Below are 21,419 nucleotides of genomic sequence, written 5' to 3' on the forward strand. Positions count from 1 at the left end.
GCTCGGCCACCACCGCATTTCTGGGGGGAAAAAAAGCCTTCAGGCAATTTTAATGGTGTCTCTCTGGAATCTTTGTTTTTAGAAGCCTGACAATAACTAGCTCCAAATGGAAATCAGACTGTGTCATGCCATGCACTTTATATTTTTTTCAAATATTCTTCTTTTCCTGGGTGTGCAGCCCCCGCTCTCCCGTCCCTGCTTTCTGGCTTGTATAGCTCCCAGGTACAATTCAGACTACAGGAGGGCACTGGCGCGTGACTTCATAAATTTATCCTTTGACTTTCACCGTTTCCCCTGCTGTCACAAACAACTTTTGATCTCAGAAAGCAAAGCAGCAGACCCAGGCCAATGGGAAAAAAATGTTGGGGTATTTTTTATTCAGCATGATATATAGCCAAATGTATACAGCACCAGGAGGAAGCGTGTCCCCGGAGTGGGACTATTAGAGGTAGTTCACTATTGCTGGCTGAAGAAATGCAAAGCAACAGTGGCAGTCACGCTCTGTGGAATATGACTGATATCTGAGAATAAATTATTGTCAGGATTTGGTAATAATTTTCAGACTTTAGCTCAAATATCTGTATGCATTGCATATTGGCAAATGATAGGTAACATTGCAAAATAACAAGTTACCATTGTAATTGGCTGTGTATATTTTATTAGGCTCCGATTATACCTAATCTCCTCACCGAGGTACTGAAATTAAAGACAGCTTTGGATAATCATGTCCCTTTAGTTAGTGGAAAGAGCCTGTCAGGTACAGACAGGAACTCAGATCTGAGATGCCTGAGCATCCATCTGTAAGTTGGGAAAGGTAAATCTGGTGCATGCCCTCCCAGCCATGACTCAAAATGCCATAGTTTAAATCATTTTAGGACCAAACTTTTCTGCTTTGGGATGTCCTATGTTCAGAGGATTCAGGGCTGTAGTGGAAGCTGAAATCTGAAGGTCAAAAACCCCAGAAAATTTGATGAAATCAAAGAATTATGGAATCATAGAATCATCTAGATTGGAAGGGACCTTTAATATCATTGAGTCCAACCATTAATCTAACACTGCCAAAGCCACCACTAAACCACGTCCCTCAGCACCACATTTACCCATCTTTTAAATACCTCCAGGGATGGTGATTCCACCACTTCCCTGGGCAGCCTGTTCCAATGCTAGACAACCCTTTCAGTGAAGAAAAATTTCCTAATAGAATCATAGAAACTATGTATATCAGGTATACCCTGTACACATTTCATATATGTATGTTTTTCCCTTCAAGAATGAGGGAGAGGCTCAGGCCCCAAAGAAGCGTCCAGAAAATGCTGGAGGCGTAAGGTAGAAGCTGTCAGGACAATGACAGCTGAAGCTGTAGCTGTTTTGGAGGAAGGCGCTGGTGTGTGATGCTCTGAGCATAGCAATGTCCTGCTTTGGGATGGTTCTAACATCCTCTTGCCCTTCGTGCTCTAACAGCCTTTGGTTTCTTCTGCCACGGATGAAGTGTGGATGGGAATGGCCAGCTGATGTGGCCCAAAGTGTGCTTCCCAGAGAAGGGATCTAGCCTGTTTACATGCTTTTATCTTTTTCATTGATACCAGCCAAAAAGAGAGGGAAATACTTTGGAATCCAGTTATTGTGTCCTTTGAGAATTTTACCTGTGTAAGGCCACCTCTCTAAACTGAGCAAGACATTTTCATTCCCACCAATACAGCTTTTTCACTGACCCTCCAAGTTCACCACACTCAAATTCTTGGGTTTTAGTGATTCTCCACAGAGTCCTACCATATTTGCTGTAAGTGGTCTCTTTTCTGTGCATCCTCAGATGAATAAATGCGGGACCCAAGCTCCGGTGTGGCTGTCGCTGAAGTCTGAATCCCTGCCGGTTCCCGGTGAGAGCAAGCGGCTCACGGCCTGTGCTACCTGGCAGGTCTTCTTTGGGGGCACCAAGGACTGCTGCTTGTTTCGGATACCCATTGCCGTCAGGAACTGCGGCGAATTCTTTGTGTATCTCCTGCAGCCTACTCAAGGATGCATGGGCTACTGCGCGGAAGGTGAGGATCAGTAAAGTATTTGTCAATGAGATTGCGTATGCCTCTCTGGTTGTGTGTTCAAAGGTCCTGGTATTGCAATGCACATCTTGGTGACCTTGTGAGTCAAGCATTGCTCCCAGTGAGATGCAGACCGTGTAGAAAATAAATCAGCGGCAGTCCAAGGTGTTCCTGAGGAATAGCTATTATTACCAGTGCAAAATGTAATCTGGTGTGTATTACTGAAGTGTTCTTTGCTTGGTTACAGTTCAGATGTAACCTTTCCTACTGTCTTTGGCTCCACTTTGGCTTGAAGTTTGCACAGCTAGCGAGCAGAGGCGTCTCGGTTTTATTGAGGCACTGTATCCAGGATACTGTATCTAAGGTCTGTTCTTATCTTCAATAATCCAGTATCTCCCCCCCAAGATAATTCTGAAAATCTGGAAGGAAAAAACCCAAAACTGATAACATCTTTTTCATGACATTTATATAATTACTCTCGTCAGAAATAATTTTCAGCCTACTACGAGAGATCTAACCTCTGTTCGGTAGCTAGGAAACAAAGGAATAACAGAAAGCAATTGCTCACTCAGTTAAACCTTCTGAACTTCGGAGCATGTTCAGGTGCATATAGATTTAGTCAGAAAAGACAGTCCTTTCTCAAAAGGAAAAAAAAAAACCTTTATACTTTCCTTTCAGCATTTTTGACAGAGACGTGACACACTGAGAAACTAGGGTTAGCACCTTTCAATCAGGCAAAATTCAAGTTTAACTAAATTTTATAGAGAGAGATTTCTATTTTCTTATCTTGATCAATATTTTAGCATTCCCACATGAAGAAGAGGCAGCAAAAAAAGGCTCAAAGAGGGTGAGATTAATTCACTATTTGAAATAAAAAAAAAAAGTATTAAAATAAATGAAACTGCTCTTTAATTTCCACAATTCTTTCTCACAAATGACTTTTTTTAACTGAACACAGTTGTTTTCTAGTTTAAGCTTGTCTTTTTTAAAACTATAGATTTCCACTACCCTTGTGTGAAAAGGTTTTCACCAATACCCATTGGGTGATTAGTTTTGTCCTGTCTGTTGATCCATACTTCTTTAGTAATGTAAATCTGCCTGCATTTTTCGTAAAAGAAGGTTTATCTCTTCCCATTTATCCCAAGCCAATGACTTTCTGCCTTTTTCTTACCACTGGTGTTGAAGCTTTCGCCTCTTTCCTAGGCATTTCAGCCAGGTCCAGCTCTCCCAAGTCTTTAACTTCTTGTCTTTAGGAGGTTTTTGCAGTATCATGTATTGGATGGAAAACACCCAAAGCTGAAGGTTTTCACTGGGGGTTGTTAACTCACCTTCTGAAATTCAGCTGTGAACATTGCATCACAGGAGCCTCTGCGCAGCCCCAGAGATGGGTCCATCTGGCACCGTCACGGCTTCTTGCTGTGGTTGATTCCTCAGCCCCATCCTCTAGAGGCTTGGGAACAGGACACCAGTCAGCACTTCTTAGCTGCAAAAGAAAATGAATTTAAAGCTTCATAGCTTGGCAGAAAGGACACGGCTGGGAAAAGAGTCGTGTGTGCTTGCGATTCTGCTCACATCCTCCCGTGAGCTGCTCACCTAACTTTGTCCTTCTGGAATAACTCCCTGCAGAAAGTCATGATGTAAGCCACAGTTTGAGGCAGCTTCCCTTAGAAACAAAAGAGAAAAGGATATAAAGAACTGGCCCTTGTTCATATTTTACGCAACTTGTTTCTTTTTCATAACTCTTTATTTGCCCGGGACAGCTGTTAACATACTGGTTCTTCATTATGCTGTAACAGCCTCATACCTTATTCTCTTGGGTTCCATAATATTTTCTACACTCCTCCAAAGAAGTTACTTAATTTATCCTTTCAAAGCACCTAAACCAGTTTCATGTTGCATTTGAGTTCAGGTCTCCGGAGATGAAAGAACGTCACCCTACAGTATTATACATCTTTTTGTTTCTACTTTCTAGGTGAGTTTAACAGGAAGAAAACTTTCGGACTTCATTACCTGTTGAAGCCTATAGAAAGCAGGCTGTATTTTTAGAACAGTGGCATTATTCTGGGCAGAGGGAGACTATATTGAGCAGATTCAGCCTAGGTATGTCCCAGAACAGCCTGGAAAGGATTTTCACAGCATGGCAATATGGGCTGGGTGCTCCCTGAGAGTCAGTTTACCTCTGCAAAATAATTATTTCTCATATCTCTTCTGCACTTATTGCAAAACTTGGATCAAAAGGCTGTGCTTCAGGGAAATGCAAAGCTGATGGCCTTTGCCAGAGTAATTAATTTGTAGTAATCTGAGTGCTTCATTTCAATAACATTCCTTTTACTGCAAAATCAAGAAAAAAAAAAAACATAAAAAATAGGTCAAATATTACAACAACAATAGGTAGTCAGTACACAACTAGCAACTTTTGCATTTCATATGAAATACATTCTCTTACTTACATAGTTAATAATCAAATCACAAGAACATGAAATGTAGTGTAATGTTGAAATCTTCTTGTTGAGTGAACAATCGTAATACCAAAAGAACATTTTGTGCTATATCCTTCTTTTGTTTCACTCTTCCAGACAAACTCACAAGCCTGGCTCTGCAACCAGCGATAACTCCCGAGCTTGTGCACGGTCGTGTCCACCTGAAGTGCTCTTACCACCGCCCCTCCTCAAAGCCACCGCTGCAATACCTGGTGGTCTGGTCACGCCTGTCCACCCCTGGCAAGAAAGAGCAGATTCAGCGTGACACCACCCTGCAGTCTTTTTCCTACATCGAGATGAACGGCGTAAATCTCAGATTGGGAGACACGGTAATGCCACCCCGCCTTCAGCAGAAACAAAGGTCAAACACTCAAGGGGATCAAATCCTTTTCTTAAATCTTTGTTGTGTTTTTATTAGTGCTGCTCCTCACTTATTATACTTACAACTACTGCAGAAAAAAAAAACAAAAAAAACAAAAAACACCAAAACTGAAATTGCTTTGCAACAAGATTATTAAACAGCATAAACAGCATTTACCAGATTCAGGATCTGTAATATTTCTTTGAATTGCAGTGAGTTCAGGGAAGCTATCCATTTTGCTATTTTCTAAAGGCAACTTGAGTCTTTGCACTTACTTTACAGCTTGAATGCCATGAAGCTGGTATGAGTGGTAGGTACATGCACCTGAGCCAATTTTCACCTAGTACTTTTTGTATCTTGCAGCAGCGAGAATTTGCCATAGAGGCAGGCTCAGCTATACGCACTCAGTAATTTTTATACTCATGGAGCAGAGCCACAATAACATCTTTTCAAAGAAAAGAAGGACGGTACATTTTAAAATAGAGGGAGGTTTATTTTATGGTCTTTTTCATGGTGTTCTGCCTCTCTGATTCCAAATTCTTGGTTCAATAGCATACTGAAAGATAGAGTTCATTACAAAACAATCTTTAAGAAGTATATTTGATGGCTTACATAGCAACACAGATCTAGTTTCAACAACAACAACAAAACAGAATCCAATACAAGATGTGAAAAAAAAATGAGTTGTGTATGAATTCATGGCCTTTCATGGTCTAGAAACAAGACTTTTAAAGTTAAATTAGGTTCATAACTTTTATAGGCAGAGAGCCATTAGTGATGCTACAATGAACTGAAAGAATAAACAGGGATAATGTCCTTGTGTTAAAAGTAGGTTGGAAATAGTCTTGGCATTTTGCAGCTCTTCTTTGAGATATTTAAGAAATGTGAATAAGCTTTTTCCAGTTCTTGAAAGGATGAGTCATTTATAACAGTAGCACAATCTAGATATTTTTTACTCATTTCTCCTCGTATTTTGCTTCCTGAGTTCAGAATCTGACTGATGCTGCCCTCACTTATATTATAACATGAGGCAGACAATTCTGCCAGTTTAAGACAAGTTTGTGTTACGAGGAGATATTTTCATCAAAATAATTTCGCTTGCAATCACTTCAAACCTAGTTTTAACAATCCTGAGGGATTCAGAGAAAATATAGTTCTGTTAACTAGTAGCATCACCAAATCTTTATAAGACCATTTTTATTATATTAAGTTTTCAGTAAGCCCTTCTTTGTCCTCTGCTGAAACTACATGTTTAATTTAGTGGGTTTAGTGAGGCTAAAATGTTCTCTTCCTTGCTAGATTTCTTTAAAGGTCTTCATGGCCTATTTGACTAATTATAATTATCCATAAATCATCACTGGTGAAAACTAAGCAATGAAGCCTCAGCTGTAACTGGGAATTGGGTTTTACATAATGAAGATTAAAAAAAGCAGTTCACCGTGTTTGCCATCCCACTCTGGGTGTCTAAGAGTCCCAAAGCGGCAGACTCCCCTTTCACTCCAGTGGTGGAAACCTGAAGCAACTTAGTAAGCATCGGTAGGGCCACTGCAAAGGAAAGGTGATGCCACTACAGGCAGAGTCAGACCCCGGGTACCAAACTCCACCACACAGAGGTAGTTTGTCACCTTCTCCCAGCCCATTAAAGATGCAGGTGGAAGGGTTTTTCTCAGGCAGCTTTAAAGGAAAGCCAGATCCTCCCTGATAACAGCCATATTAGAGAGGAGACAATGAACCTGGGGTGCTTTGCAGTTCTCTTTCCCCTTCTCTGAGCACAGCCCAGTGGTAGCATCCCCATAGCTGCGGACTGCCAGGGTGCATGGCGGGTGTTCAGAGCAGATTTTGTCCCCCAGGGATGCAGAATTTACAGCACTTTGAAACCTGGTTGCTTTTGTTTGACCTACCCTTCGTCTGCGTGCACTTAGCCTGAATTTGGCCTCAATGCTTTTACAGTCTGAAATCAGCATACTCTCTATTCATTCCTAGATAAAAAACTACAGCCAAGCAAAAATATTTTTTTTTAATCACATCTTAGGTGATTGATATCTATGCTATTTTTTATCTGTCAGAAAGTCTCCAGGTAATAGGTTAGTCACATAATAGAATATCTATTGATATATTTTAATACGCAGTCAAACCTTAGAGAAGAGTTTAGATTTATCGGCCAACATTTCTGAACTTGTATTGACTAAACAGCCAGTTATTTTTTAATAGCCATCATGTGTTCTGTTCTCCCTCATCTTTGGGCTCCAGTTTTGTTATTTCAGACAGTAATGTTGGCAGCATAATGTTTGCAAAGTATTGCAGCCTTAAATAAATCTATAACATGCCTCTATTTCTATATAAACGCTGAAAGAAGCCTACTTCATCTTATATGAAAATTCTGGCATTCCTAAGCCTTATTTATGCGATAGTGACAGAGGTCATTTCATTCCTCGAGGCACAGCCATCTATAAATTATAGCAGCACACTGTGAGTAATGAGTTATGCTAAGAAAGAAAGGTATTTAGAAGAAAACTGTGCAGATTTTGCTCAGCACAGCAATCCAAAAGTTCATACAGCGAGGAGCAATTGTCACCATACATAAACTATGATGTGCATTGTAAAATAAAAAAGTTTAAGTAAAATCAGCCTTTCCAAGCTCTGTGCTAGAAGCGCCTGTTTCACGTGGCACTCCGCGACAGCAGAAGAATATGCAAAAGACTGCAAATTAGTGCTTCAGTATAGAAAATAACTAATTTTCACTCACAAGGGAAGAGAAATGAACTTTCCCCCTGCTTAAATACTTATTCCATCCCAGCCACTGGACTTGACAAAATCAATCAGAGAACAGGAAGACCTGCCTATTTGTAGGTCACACCTGAGTTTACAGTTTCTTTCTCAACCTTCAGGTAGAAAATTAGGAGCACCCCTGCAGAAACAGAGCTCTGTGTGGTCTTGTACAGAGATTTTAAAGCAGAGAGGGTCAGAGAAATGATGAGCAAAACTCTGCAGCTGATAAGACACCTCGCCACTACCCTGAGAAAATGTCTTTCCTTAGTAGATGAATGACCTACAGTCAGCCTCCACATACTGTTTGGTCACTTGGCAACTGGAAGGAGCTGCCTTCTGTATATATAGCGAGTAGCAGAGCGACCGGAGATGGTCTTCCCGCAGTGTCAAGTCACGCTGCTGCACCACTCCCTCCCTTCTGCAGCCAACAGCCCATCACAGGGAGCGATTTGTGTTCAAAAGCTTTGAGGTCGAGTTTGTTAATTAATTCAAAGTCCGATTCTCCCTACTTCCCCCTTCCCACTAACCCTTCTGGAAAGCTTTTCCAGAGACTTTGTTCCTGTCCCTCTCTGCACATACCTACAGCCAGATCATTTCCTCGAGAGAATGAGAACTATTTTTTTTTTTTTTTTCCCTCTGGCTTCCCTAGAAATGCCATCCTCCAGCTCTGCTCATCCTTTGCTCTTTTCATCAAGGCTGTAAACCACAGCTCCATCCCTCCCTCCCTCCCACACTCCCCAGCTCCCAGCAGAGCGACTCCTCGAGGCTTTTCTAACCCCAGCCCATTAGCGTTTAATAGAGCAGGCAACAGCAGCTCGGAGGCTTTGATAGCCATCGCGAGACACCCTTTTCCCTGGCATGATCGATTCCCTGCCCAGCCCTTCACCTGCAAGGCGTGAGGGTGGTTGAGTGACTCTTCCCCTTGCAGCCCCAGCCTGCCTTTTGACATGGGCGATGTAGCTAGGAGGGTAGGTCCAATCCTGGAGTTAATAGACTTAATCACTCACAGCTTAGGCATCTGCACTTACGAGCAGTATTCCGACTTCCCTGCCCAGTGAATGAGAAGAAGCGGGTATTCCTAAACACTACCTGATGTTGAGAAGGGAGCTTCCCCCAGGTGGCCAACCTAAATTACTGACCAGAGCAGCATCCTTGAATTCCCACACCACTCAGGAGATTGGACGTTCAGGTCAAGAAAGTGCCTCCCATCTACTTTTTAATCCAAGTCCTACTCAGCTGTACCTGGCAGTATGGAGTCTTTGGAAGATCACTACCAGTAAAAGCAAATATTTCAACTCTAAGTCTTCACTGTTGTCACTGTGGGGCCTCTGGCACTAAAATACAGCTCAAGCTCTTGCTGGAGAGATGGGAAACAGGTAGCTGATCCTCCCGGCTGAGTCTGGTGAATGTCCTGCCCTTCCCAAGGGCATCCCACCCCAGAGCATAGGTTGCACTAGGAGAGGAAGTGGAGACTGAAGCCAGGGACCGGCACGTGCATTTGTTTCTTTTCTCTGGTGACTGTTTAGCTAAAACACAGCCACAGTCCTCATGGGCAGACCCAAAGCCCGTACTCCCATCTGCCAGCTCTCCCTATTTTGAGGACAAGCCCATTGCCCTGGGACACTGTTGAGAAGGCTGAGGGCACCATTTCTGCCAGGGCTTTGAGAAACACATGGTTTAGGTTGGCCTTTCTGAGAGGTTCTGAAATTACCTGGCAAACCGAGGAGCCTTCACAGGTACCTGACCTAAGAGAAGGGATGGATTTTGATCACAAAACAAGTATCTCCTGTTTTGACTTTGGGAACCCAACCCTTTATCTGAGCACAGCTGGGAGGGGCTGATGAAACTGGAGGCATGGCCATGATGGACGTGCCAGCAAGCATCCCCCTCCGTGCCCCCACCTCTGCGCATGCCGCCTTTGAAGATGGCAACAAACGTGAATGTGACTTTCTTTGAGCTTTTCTGTCTCTGCCCTTGGCCCCACGACTCTCACTACACACTCAAGCTGCCACAGATGATCCCTGCCCTACATTCAGAGATAATTAGGGGCAGAGAAAAGGGTGAAACTGGTTTTATGTTTGAAACGAGTATAAACAGCTGATTTGGGGGAGATTTAGATTCTGAGAGCTCAGGAAAAAACCCCACATTTTTATATGCATGTTGCTAGAGGGAAATTTGCCCAGAATGTTGACAGGTCCTGGGATTAAAATACTCTCCTGACTGTTTCCCAGAGCTAACTGACCCCCACCAAATTAATCACTGCATTCTGCTTTTAACTAAATACTCTGCTCACAGTGTTCACAGCAAAGTGGGAAAGAATCTGATTGATTCCACTTAAGGGTGGAAATCTGCTCCAACACACAGGAAAGGAGAAACTTTTTAGCTACCAGGGCCTTTTTCTGTCGGGATTTTGTGCCTAAAAGTTTTCCACCCTGTGGGGAGATCTGCTGCTGTATGGGGGAAAGGGAGCAGCCCATGCCCAGGAGCAATCTGGTCATCCTGTCCGAGGGCACCCTTTTATTTCTGTTTCTTTAAAAGGGATGATGAAAAATTATGATTTTATTTTTAACAGATCTGATGAGTTTGTAGAAAAATACTGCCTAACCTGTCACGGCCATCAGCATACTGCTGTCAGTGATGCTTTTATCTCTTTGCTTTAAAAAGGCTGCATCCTGAGATGGGGAGAGGGGAGAGAAGAAGAGAAAGAAAAAGTTGATTACTGAACTGGAGAAAAAGAGCTAGTATTTAGCTGAAGGCAAAAAAAACTCCTCGGAGTGACTATCATAATAATTATGTGACAAACTGTCAACCTGTAGCTCAGTAGCCGATGAACATATCTGCTGATTGTGAAGTGAAGTGTGCACCTAACAAGGTAAAGGCACTACAAGGGGAGGAATGATATAAAAGACAGAAATAAAATGTAACTCATGACGGCTGTCCGTACATTTCGAATTTGCAAAGTTTGTGCTCATCTCTAGAAGCACTGAAGATAGAACTGGAATGGACAGGTAGTCTAAGAATATCTCAGTGTATCATTACAGAGTAATCTTTGATTTTAGAGTTCAGTGCTTTATCAATAAAATATACTGCTAAAATATATATGTGAGAAAATACAATGCTCGCAGGGAATGAGGCTGGGTTCTGACATTTCCCAGGATGTCACTTTGGGGAAGATCACTGGGATGCTCCGTCAGCGCCGGGCATCCTCATGCACAACCCTGCTGTCTCTCATTACAGTCCCCTCCTTGGCAGGAACACTCCACATGGTGTGCTCAGAGAGATGTCTCCCTGCGAATATATTTGGTAAAAACATCAAAGCCAAAAGTGCAAATAACGAGGCAAGTGTAAATATAGTATCTGCAGTGCGGGTGCATTGGATTTGCTCAATGAGGTCTGCCAAGGAGATTGTTGGTTTGGTTTTTTTTTTTACACTAGGGGGAATATATGTTACCTGAACTCTGTCTCTGTTGTCACCGCCTTGTCGGATCCCGATTTTGCAGACTGTCCCGGTGGCAGCTATAGGAGAAGCAGCTGTAGGAGAAGATCAACGCTCGCCTTCTGCCTTCCCACCCAGCAGAACTTTTTTTGAAAACTTTGGAAGCTGAACGCGAGCCTTTAGGGAATTCTTGGAGATAATAAATATCTAATGATAACAGGGGCTTATTACCTGGAGGAGACGACGACTTCTCCTTTGGAGGCAAACTGGCTAACTGTGAAGTATCTGAGGAGTTTTAACTGTAAAGTATCTCTGTGAAACCTGTGTCATTTTTTCCCCCCCAGTACACCCAGTACGACCTCAAGGCTTCCATCTAGTTAACGGAACAAATAACACTACTTTCACTGGGTGGGAAACTTTATGAAGGTAAAAATGTCCCAAAAGGCACATAAACCTGGGACTGAGCTGGACTGGAAATGATCCACCTGAAGAGCACAGAAAACACTTGATTTTTCCCGTAGCTGTACAAATGTTGTTGTATTGCTGGTGGGGCATTTTTGTTGTGCTCAAATGAGTTAGGAAAGAGGATTCTTCAGTTTGGAGGAAACTCATGACTTGATGGTAATGAAGAGAGACCTTTAGGGTGGTAAAAGAAATATTCCAGAGGGCTATCCAACTCATGCCCATATGACCATACGAATCTGGGAATATCTTGGTTTTGAGCTTGTTTCATTGCCACTGGTGATGAGAGTTGCGCCTGAGCCGGCAGGTGAGAGCTATGGACAGCATCATGGCTGGTGAGTGGTGCTGGAAATTCCATCCAAAGGAGTTTATCACAATGGAAAATAAATTAGATTGGTCCTATTTCTCCTCATGGGTTACTTGAGGCTTAAAAAAGGCAGTAGCTATAAATATGCCATCTGACTATTTGGAATTGATTTAGTGTGTCACAATCTGTTACTCCATTTCTGAGAAGAGGCCAAAAACAAAAATTCAGAAGTACAGTTTCAGAGCCTATTGTCGTTTGCTTTAAGGAAAATTTCTGTAGTTTAATCTTATGATCCCAGAAATGATGTTAGCAGTTTGGGTTTTCTGAAACCAATGAAACATTAAGATGGCAGATGGTGTGCAGGCTCAGAAGATATAAAGGTTACGTGACTGTGCTAGGAATAAAACATAAATGGCCTGGTATGTTGTCTTTGGTGGCAGGGTTTGGGTTTTTTTTTGTTTTGGAGGAATTTTTATTTTATTTTATATTTTACAATGTAAACCCTGTAGGCACATCTGCAACATCTTTTATAATGCAATAAGGAATAAAAAGAGCTTCCTATATTGCTGACACAGATTCCAAGACTGTATGACTGTCAAACTAATTAAAATGAAAAAAAAAACTGCTTACAAACATGGTACAGAGAGAGGATAGTTGATCCAGTGGACAGACTGAAGTCTGGGATCCCAAGGGCTAATGTCCTAATCCTGACAGTAACAACTATGAACAATGTAATTCTCCCTAATTAAAATGAGTTAATACCACTAACCAAAGTGTTTGAAAAACTGCAGAAGAAAACACACCGTAAGCATTCAATGTTATTAATTGCTGAGACAGAAGCCATGTTTCTTTGCTTATTAAATGCATCAAAACTTCTTCCAAATCTCAAGATTTATGCAAAATATTTTTAAAACCTCAACCGCAATATTAGTTTCAACAGTAGAAAAAAAAGGCTTAACAACTCTGATCAAGAGGAAGATGCATAATTATATGAATTTTCTTCAAGAAAAGCTATAGCATATGCTGTTTATTTATTACAGGTCTTTTGCACTGTCACGGCTTTTACGAGGGATGTTCCTGAGCAGCAGTCGTTGCCTGAAGAGAGCAAAGGTTTCTATGCCGGGATTAAGGTAATGCCAATGGCCCTGATTTACAGACTTGGCACATCCCTAGGGAATATTTATACATTATCTGACATGCTCTGAAAAACAAGTCACGGAAACATAAGCCTTGATCATCATAACCAGTGCTGCTTTTATGTTCACTTTGAGAAAATGTCTTAATAAATTATACGGCTTTCAGTCTGCTTGTAAAACGTCCTAAAGTGCCCATCAGCACCCTGTGCAGGTGTTGACACTAATGCGCCATAAAGAATGTGCAAAACTACATCTTCCAGTAAATACACCCCAAAGTACTCTGGTGGTTATGTATAATGGGACGACACACCTACAAGACTGCAGAATTTCATTGTACTTAAACCAGAAGAAAGCAAAGAGAAAAACTAGTTTTTACCCATCATCTTTTTATGGTCAAACACTGCAAAAACCAAATTGCTGAAGATAAATTCACTCCGAGTGCAAAAACCAGGTCTAATCCCACTCAAGGATTAGACTGTTGGTCTTGCCGTCCAGGAGAATTTGAGATCTCGGTATCTAAACTTCATGCCTCCATGAATTGTGTTTGAAAAATCTGGTAACCTGTTCTGTGTGACATTTGAAGAACAGTTTTGGGTTTTTTTCTGGAAAAGTCAGAATTTCCCAGGCAATGGAAATTCCCATTTCTGACTAGCCCTGAGCGCTCTTTCTGCTCTTGCCCCAGGAGAACAGACAGACAGAAATGGCACAACCCGAGCTCTCTCCCCGGCACACAAGCCACCGAAGTTGTAATATATTATGTACAGAGATATCCTTCTTCCTGCCATAGCAGGGAAGAGGAATTGGGCAAAAATTGCACTCACTTTGTACCTGGGGCAGAATACAAGCATAGAGTCCGTGACTGTGAGGTAATGCCATACTTCAGGCCATGAATATTGCTGGTATTCCTCCTAGTGCATGGGAAGAGGACCCCCTTTTAACCAGGGATATTAAAAATTAATATATTCTATGGTATCACGCTATTTTCAGGCTTAATAAAAACCTGTTTTGAGATTAGGAGATGAGAAGCAATTAGACACTATATCTGACATCTGCAAACATTTTCTTAATTACCGAGAATGTTAAAGTATTTTAACAACAATTTCACCTTATAAAGTTGAAGATCATTACTATGAAGATTATTATAATTATGAGGATTATTATGAAGATTATTATTATTTTATAAGCAATCATATCTTTTCATAATTGATTAAAAACACTCAAGATTTTACAAATATCAGCATTGCCTAACTAATCTGTCAAAATGATCTTCTTCTTTCCAGTTTTTACCAGAATCGTTACAAATTGTAGAGGATAGCAAAGAGCATGTTTTGACCATTCTGAGCACTGTACCCATTGCTTGTCCCGGGCAAGATGATTCCTGTAAAATTACTTTACAGCTAAGTACTGAGGATTTGGGTAAGAGTTTTACCTATGGGCTTCGAATTGATGTGATTATTTTTTCCTGTATTTATGTTATGAGGAATTCCAACAGAAATTATAAGACTTAAATAACAACAAAGGGCAGAAGTCATAAAATCAACAAACTAGGCCATATATTTGTTTACAATATAAAATAGATGATAATATCACTCAGGCTTTTGAGAAAGAATAAAAAAAAATCTGACTAGCAATAACCTGAATTGTGATCCTTTGAGATTTATGGATGAAATAACTATGAGTAGAACTTATTTTAAATTCCAGGAGTATAAAATTCCATTTTAAGTTTTTGCAGCAGCAATGGTCTTAGGTAGAATAATTTCATTAATTATCAATAAGAAGCTCACCTGCAGATTTATTATTCAGTAAATGTGTACTGAAGCCTTTTTTTTTTTTTCTTTTGCTGGCTTACAGTTTTTTTCTGCCTCAATATAGAGGAAAAAATCATTCTTATGCATATATATTATTCTCTTTCTAAAGGTATTTTTTTTACTTGAAAACATTCCCAGGGTCACGTAGAAAATTCTTGCCCTTTTTATCAGTAAATGTTTTCCTCAGGTTAATCTGGTGGAATACCACACTTAACCAAGGGGGGCATATATATATTTACTTTCCATTTGCACTAAATAAAACACCCAACCCTTTTTCTAAAAGGTATTTATTTCTCTTCCATAGGTGACTCAATGAGAAAAATGATTAGACATAGGATTACAGCCACAGTTTCTCTACCCACAAAAAGACAGCTCAAAGAAAAAAAAAATGTCAAAACCCGGAGAGTTCCTGATATTTTTCGCTTTCTAAATCCCTTTCCTTTCTCTCCCCATCATCAGCCAAGTGCTTAGGCAGAAGGAAAAAATCATTCAAATGGTATCATAACACAATGATCTTAAACTGAAAGGCACCTTATGGTTCCAGCAGCTGTGTTGGCTCTTGTACATGGAGTGCTTTGCATTTCTCCATGGCTCAGTGCTGCTCTGTTCTACATATTGTTCTTGGCTTAGAATCTCTGCTGGTCCATCAGGCAAACATCCACTGAGCTCATGGGAATAGATTTTCTTAGATATTGAGGTAGCTAAGAATGCAGGCTGGTGTGTGGTGGGACATCTCACAGCCTCCAAGCAGCTTAGACACCTACCGTTTATGAGGATTGAATGAGAATTAGTCACATAAGCTATCAAGGTAAAATTTTTAACTCCCAATTTCTGAGGCATTGATAAAGCCTTTCAACATCTCAGTGAGAATGAACGCATGGTCCAGGAGCTCTCAAGTGGCGGAGGTTGAGTTTGATAGATCGGACTGAGGCTGACCCCTTGCCAGGGTCTTCTCCAGTCCTAAAATGTGCATTTGACTGGAAGAAAGAGAGGAGGCAAGATTTGCAGAAGCAGCTTTATTTTCAAGCTGTCAATGGGCTTGACGTGTTGGTGCCAAGAGGTCCCAGGATGGAGGAACAACTCAACCAACTGACTAATCTTTGAAGGAACTTGTCACCGAATTGGAAAATTTCCGTTAGTTTTAATCAACTCATTTCTGCAGCTTAAACTAATAACCAGCTCTAGCCCTTGATTGCTCCATCCTGAGGCTATTTCCTTGCATGATACTTGGGCCGTTTATGATCAATTGAGATGTGTGTATGTACTTAAGGTTGAAAACCTGCTGCTGTGTGTTTGCATAACTGCATGTCTGGTTTGTGCCTTTATTGTCTGTAGGGTCCGTTAGTTTATTTGTAGGAACACTGTGGGCTTCTGAAAAAGGTAATGTCGGCCACAGTGCTCTAAACTGAAAATAAAAACAACTTTAGCTGAGATTCGTTTATACTGAATAAATTAACTGACAAGCTCCTTGTCTTACTGAATCAATATAACAACACTGTTGTGCTAATTATGTAGGGAATAAGTGATAAGAAAGCTAATTACAAGCACAGAAATATCTCTCTCAGTTCAGACAATATCATAATGAATGCCAAGGCACAGCAGAGCCACTGGAGTTCAGCTTCTGTTAAGTTTATCATTACTATTTTGACAAGATGATTTTCTTTGATTTTAAACTTTTGTTCTGGGTTGTGAGCACCGCTCATGGGGCTGTAATGGCAATAACTATTCCTCATGGAAACCTCCAATTTAATTGAATCAAGAACCTTGAAAATGAGCCAGGACTTTTCTATAAGAAGTGAGGCAGCCTTTAAGGATTTGGTATGAGAAATAATATGCTATTAATATTTGTAGGTTTTTAGTTCAGTTCCTATAGAACTCTACATGGTTAATTTAAATTATATTTTATGAGTCTTTTCCATAAGGAATAAAACAGTGATTATTTGATCATGTTAGAAATACCAGCTTAAAATACTTGAATGCCATCTCCTATAAATTATTGAGCAGTTCTGAAAATGGGGAAAAATATATGAAAATTGATATTTTGATATTAGATTAATTCCACTGATGTCATTTCTAGAACTTTGTTCTTTTCAGATGATCATTATTGGTCTGGGACAGAAAACTAAATACTCAGCACAAACAAGAGTAGTGGACACTACTAGTCTTGCACCTAGAAGAGGTCCCTTTAGGAGAGATATGATGTGCAGAGGCAGAGCTGAGTGACTTGGGTTGCCATTGCCGTATTGATTGTATCACCACCCATCACTTCCCTATCCATCACAGATACTTACATAGCTGGTACCACCATAGCTTATTACTTTTCTGCATTCTTTCAGCTAATGTGTCCTCACAATGCCTCTGTGAAATACAGAAATATAACTACCGTCATTTTACAGGTTGGAAAATAAAGCGCAATAACCCAGCTAAGCCAAAAATACAAAGAGAAATCTGCTGCATTTTCCTTCCTGTCACGGATCTGAAGTTCACTATAAACTGACTCGAGAACCCTCCCTTTCCAGATCAAAAATTCTGTTTATTTTAAATAAAATAATTCCCAGCAGATACCTCCTTACAATAAAGCTAGTGAAAGATAAATGTTTTCCAGAAACACAGACTCATCTCTTTCTTTGTCACAAGAACTACTCGTCTTCATTCCCTGGGCATGGACCCATAAAGATAAGACTGTCATTCCAGAAATATTAGCACCTGTGGAAAGAAAAGCACCGCTGAGTTTTAGTAAACTGTCTACTGCAGAGGGAAGGGGGAGAAAAAAGCACAGTAAAATGTGCCAAGGGATGCCAGCCTGAGCCAGTCTCAACTGTCTTTATGCAAACCCATCTGGTTTCAAGGCATGTGTGTCCTGGAATGTGAAACACTTGTGTTGGATGGTAAACAGGGTACGGGCAACTGTTTGGGTAACTCTTGTCAGACTCGGTGTTCGTGTTCATTTTAGATAGTCAGTTACTGAGGTCCCCAAACATCGCCCTTTCGGCATGCCGGGTGGATCTGCGGTGGGCCCCCTGCTCGGAAAGCAGCTGTGCAGCCGCCGTGCTGACAGTGACGGCCGTGACGGACTTCGCTCAGGATGGGGACCGCGTCAGCCGCATCCGAGCTGAGCCAGTCGGACGGAGGGATTTGCTTTGGAGGGCTTACACACCCAAGGATGTGGAGGTCGGGTCCTAAAATAACGTGGAAAATGTGTCAAATTTAAATGGGAGATTTCATACTGCAGAAAACAATGATAAACCTTAACCATGTCAACATTTGGGGACTGCTGTCAGCAGAGTAAACCAAAACAGCCTCTTTATATGCCAAGAAAATTAACATGTAAAGCCTTTTGCTTTAACATATTTAGGTTTGATTATTAGTCAGCACATCAGAAACGTCAAATGCTAGATTATGGATGTAACGAGGCAAGCATGGGTATGCTGGAAGAGGAGAGAGGGAGAACCCAGGTGAGGGAATTAGCACCTTTTCAAGAAGGAGGGAGAGGGAAAACGGAAGGTTTGGAGAACAGTTTCTGAAAAAGCAGTGCCTCAGTAATGAGAAAGGGGGACCTGGACTCAGCAGCACTGTGTTCAATTTGTGACTGTGCCAGGAATCACCAGAACACCTCTGATGACACACGTGGCTGCTCCATCCCTTCATTTATCCCTGTACAAAACATCCAAAATAAAAATAATAAGAATCAATCAGGGAGGCAAGCCATTTTTTCCCTGTCTAGAAAGGAGTGTGGTGAGCAGGGACAAGCCCGCTATCTGTGAAGTTGTTTCAGGGCCTCAGCTGGGAGGTTTGAGACCTGTAATCCCACCGCCTGAGAGAATAAACCAGAACGCGGATTTGACTCAGCTAAATTTCTCAGAGCAGTGGCACGTCCAAGCTGGTATATTTTAAGTAACCGAAAACAACCCCCCAATGAAATCTATAAATTCACTGCCCTGATTTTTGTGGATTTGCTCATGAGAGAATGAGATTAAAATGGACCAAAAGAATTTTTGTCTTCAAAGGTAAAATGCCTGGCACGTGACTATATCTTTTCCTCTCCAGCATAGGCTTCTTTTAAACTTTAAGATTCTTACATCAGAAAGTGCAGCTAATTCCATGTAGTGCACTCACATACTCATATTTTGTCTTGAAGTTACAAATGCTTCTATTAAAATATGAAAATGTAGCAAGTGTGAAACAGAATTAATCAATTTTAATAATAAATTCTATCTATCTCAGTTAAAACTCGATCTATGGATACATGATAGACATTACCTTCCTTTCCCTTCATTTCCCCATTGCTGCTTTGCAGTTAATTAGAGGTGTTAATGTAAGACAGTTCCTGCAACATATCAAGGAAAAATCCATGTATTAAAATCCATATAATCTTTAGTCCTTCAGACTTGTTCAAATGTTTTTGATTTATCTGAAAATTGAATGGAAGTGGTGGGCAGAACATCCTGAGACATTCAGACACCCGATAAAGTGTTTTTCTGCAGTAAACTAAGACTGCCCAACAACTAGGAGTTGCACTCTTTGCTGGTGTCATGCAAGAAAAGAGCAGAGCCAAAAGGGCCAAGTGGATTTATCTGTGCAAAGGTTTTACTTAGGAAGGTTTGTGGCCATGGAGAAAACAGGAACATTCTGAGACACTTCTTTATATCACACTGTAAGTGCAAATGATACAATTGACCTCAGATCAGAACACTGTTCTGAGAAGTGCTCAGTTTTTCTGTCCTCAAGACCGCCGCTCTATAGTTTGGTATGTCAGACACCAGTGGGTGTCCAAGCAATGTCTCTGTGAGGTGGTTAAGGGACATTTTAAAACACAGATGATGTATTGCCGCAGGTGAAGAATTTTGTCAGGGAGTGTGGTTCTATCTTCACCCTTTTATTCATTTATTTAATTTCACCACTGCTCCTAAAAGCTAAGTTCTGCTTTGCTGCTAAAAGACCTCACAAAGATATAGCGGCCATTCTTCTTCCCTGCTCCACGGATCGTGGCAGAACTAACTAGATTGCACCTCTGGATTTCTCACGGGCAAAAAGTGAGCAAAAAATTAACAGCCCTGGCCGAGAAATCAGCCTGGCAGGTTGGACATGGGAAAACAACAATTCTTCATCACTCCCACCAGCATGACTGGGAGCTCTCCATGTTGCCAATCTTTGCACAACCCAGAGTTGCGTTTCTGAGAACTGGATAGCAGAGTATGAAAAACACCATTGTGAGCAGACGTGGCCCCAGGTACCTCTGGTTTTCTCAGGCATATCTGCTCCTTGCAGGGTAGCAGGACTCTCATACCTTGTCTGCAACCCAGCCTATACCCCCATAACCAAGAGATGACGCAGCTAAAGATCTCTGTTGCCTTAGTAGATCCTTTCCTCTTTTAATCACACGCCGAAAGCAGGCAGCTCCAGCAGCCCGATTTGGGCCCTCGTCGCCAGTACCCAATCAATAACCTGAACATCAAATGTAAAAATCAGCCATTCAGATGCTGTATCAGGAATTTTAAGGTCAAATTAGGGGACAGGCAGTGACTACTACTAAAATATGCTAATGCTGCTTAATTACAGCATACCTTATACCATACTTCAGGCATTAAAATTAGTACAATTTAATGAGCACTCTACTCTCCTGATAATTTCAGTGAATGATCTACTTCCTAGCCAAAAAGTTTAATAAAAAAAGCTTCACTTTTTACCAGGTAAAGGAAGACAGTGCATTACATCAGGTGGAATAGGAGCACTTTGAACTCCCTTATTGCATGTGATTAAACTCCGTTGTTTGAAAGCAAAGCCTATTTTGTACCCGTTCGCAATCATGTTTTAGAAGTCAGATTTTAGTTTGTACTTGACACATGAATCCTGCCCCTAATGTTTTGTGAGGAACAGTAATGAAGAAAAACTGCTGTGTAGACTGTATTCATTACACATTTCATTTTAACTAGGTCACAGTTCGAGACCTCCCAACAGGGAACTGCTACTCTTTCACTGATCCACATATTATCACATTTGATGGATGGTGAGTATTCTACTTTGAAATAATTTGGCTCAATTACTGCAGTTTTCAGTTTCTGGATGTAGGATGCATTTGGTTTTACATTAGAATATCAAAAGACCGTTGTACTAGTTTGCTTATAGTGATTAATGTAGTACTTCAATAACATATATGGTTTCCTTCCAGCTGTTTATGCTCCTTTTAACAAAAGGACTAGAAATGGATTGATCTTGAAGCGGCAATGGGTTTGAGTCTGAATAATTTTTACATGACAAAGGTCAGATTCTAAAATGTTCCTCAAACAGAACCATCACTATTGACTTTGAGAGGTAATCTACACCACGTGGCATCAGGTTAGCGACACCACAGTTCCACCCAAGTGAGCCATTATGTCCCTGCAGCAGCACAGCATGTGGGGACAGCCTATGTCCTTCCCAGCAGTTTAGTAACACCTGATGCAAAGTGACTCTGCCCAAGGATGCTCTTGCATTCTTCTGTCTGCTTCCAGAGCTGGTTTACGCACAGCTGCATTTCTGCATGGAGCTGACAGTCATCATCACACCCAAAAAGCCATAAAGATGGCCATACTGTCTCAGATAAAAGAAGTCCAGAAATGATAAGTGGCAAATATCAGGGAAAGA

The 21,419-nt window shown here is 41.1% G+C and overlaps 1 protein-coding gene across 1 annotated transcript in view; it reads left to right on the forward strand.

Moving 5' to 3' along the window:
* LOC104292346 (von Willebrand factor D and EGF domain-containing protein-like) overlaps positions 1-21,419 on the forward strand; it is a 116,398-nt gene that overhangs the window by 32,297 nt on the left and 62,682 nt on the right. Inside the window, exons 3-8 of the mRNA XM_009891710.1 lie at positions 1,811-2,039; positions 4,613-4,845; positions 12,892-12,981; positions 14,268-14,403; positions 17,749-17,966; positions 20,729-20,802. Of these exons, the coding sequence (XP_009890012.1) occupies positions 1,811-2,039; positions 4,613-4,845; positions 12,892-12,981; positions 14,268-14,403; positions 17,749-17,966; positions 20,729-20,802 (980 nt within the window). The remainder of the gene's footprint in view (positions 1-1,810; positions 2,040-4,612; positions 4,846-12,891; positions 12,982-14,267; positions 14,404-17,748; positions 17,967-20,728; positions 20,803-21,419) is intronic.

The sequence above is a fragment of the Charadrius vociferus genome, unplaced genomic scaffold (genome assembly GCF_000708025.1).
Source record: "Charadrius vociferus isolate BGI_N301 unplaced genomic scaffold, ASM70802v2 scaffold109, whole genome shotgun sequence".
Lineage (NCBI taxonomy): Eukaryota > Metazoa > Chordata > Aves > Charadriiformes > Charadriidae > Charadrius > Charadrius vociferus.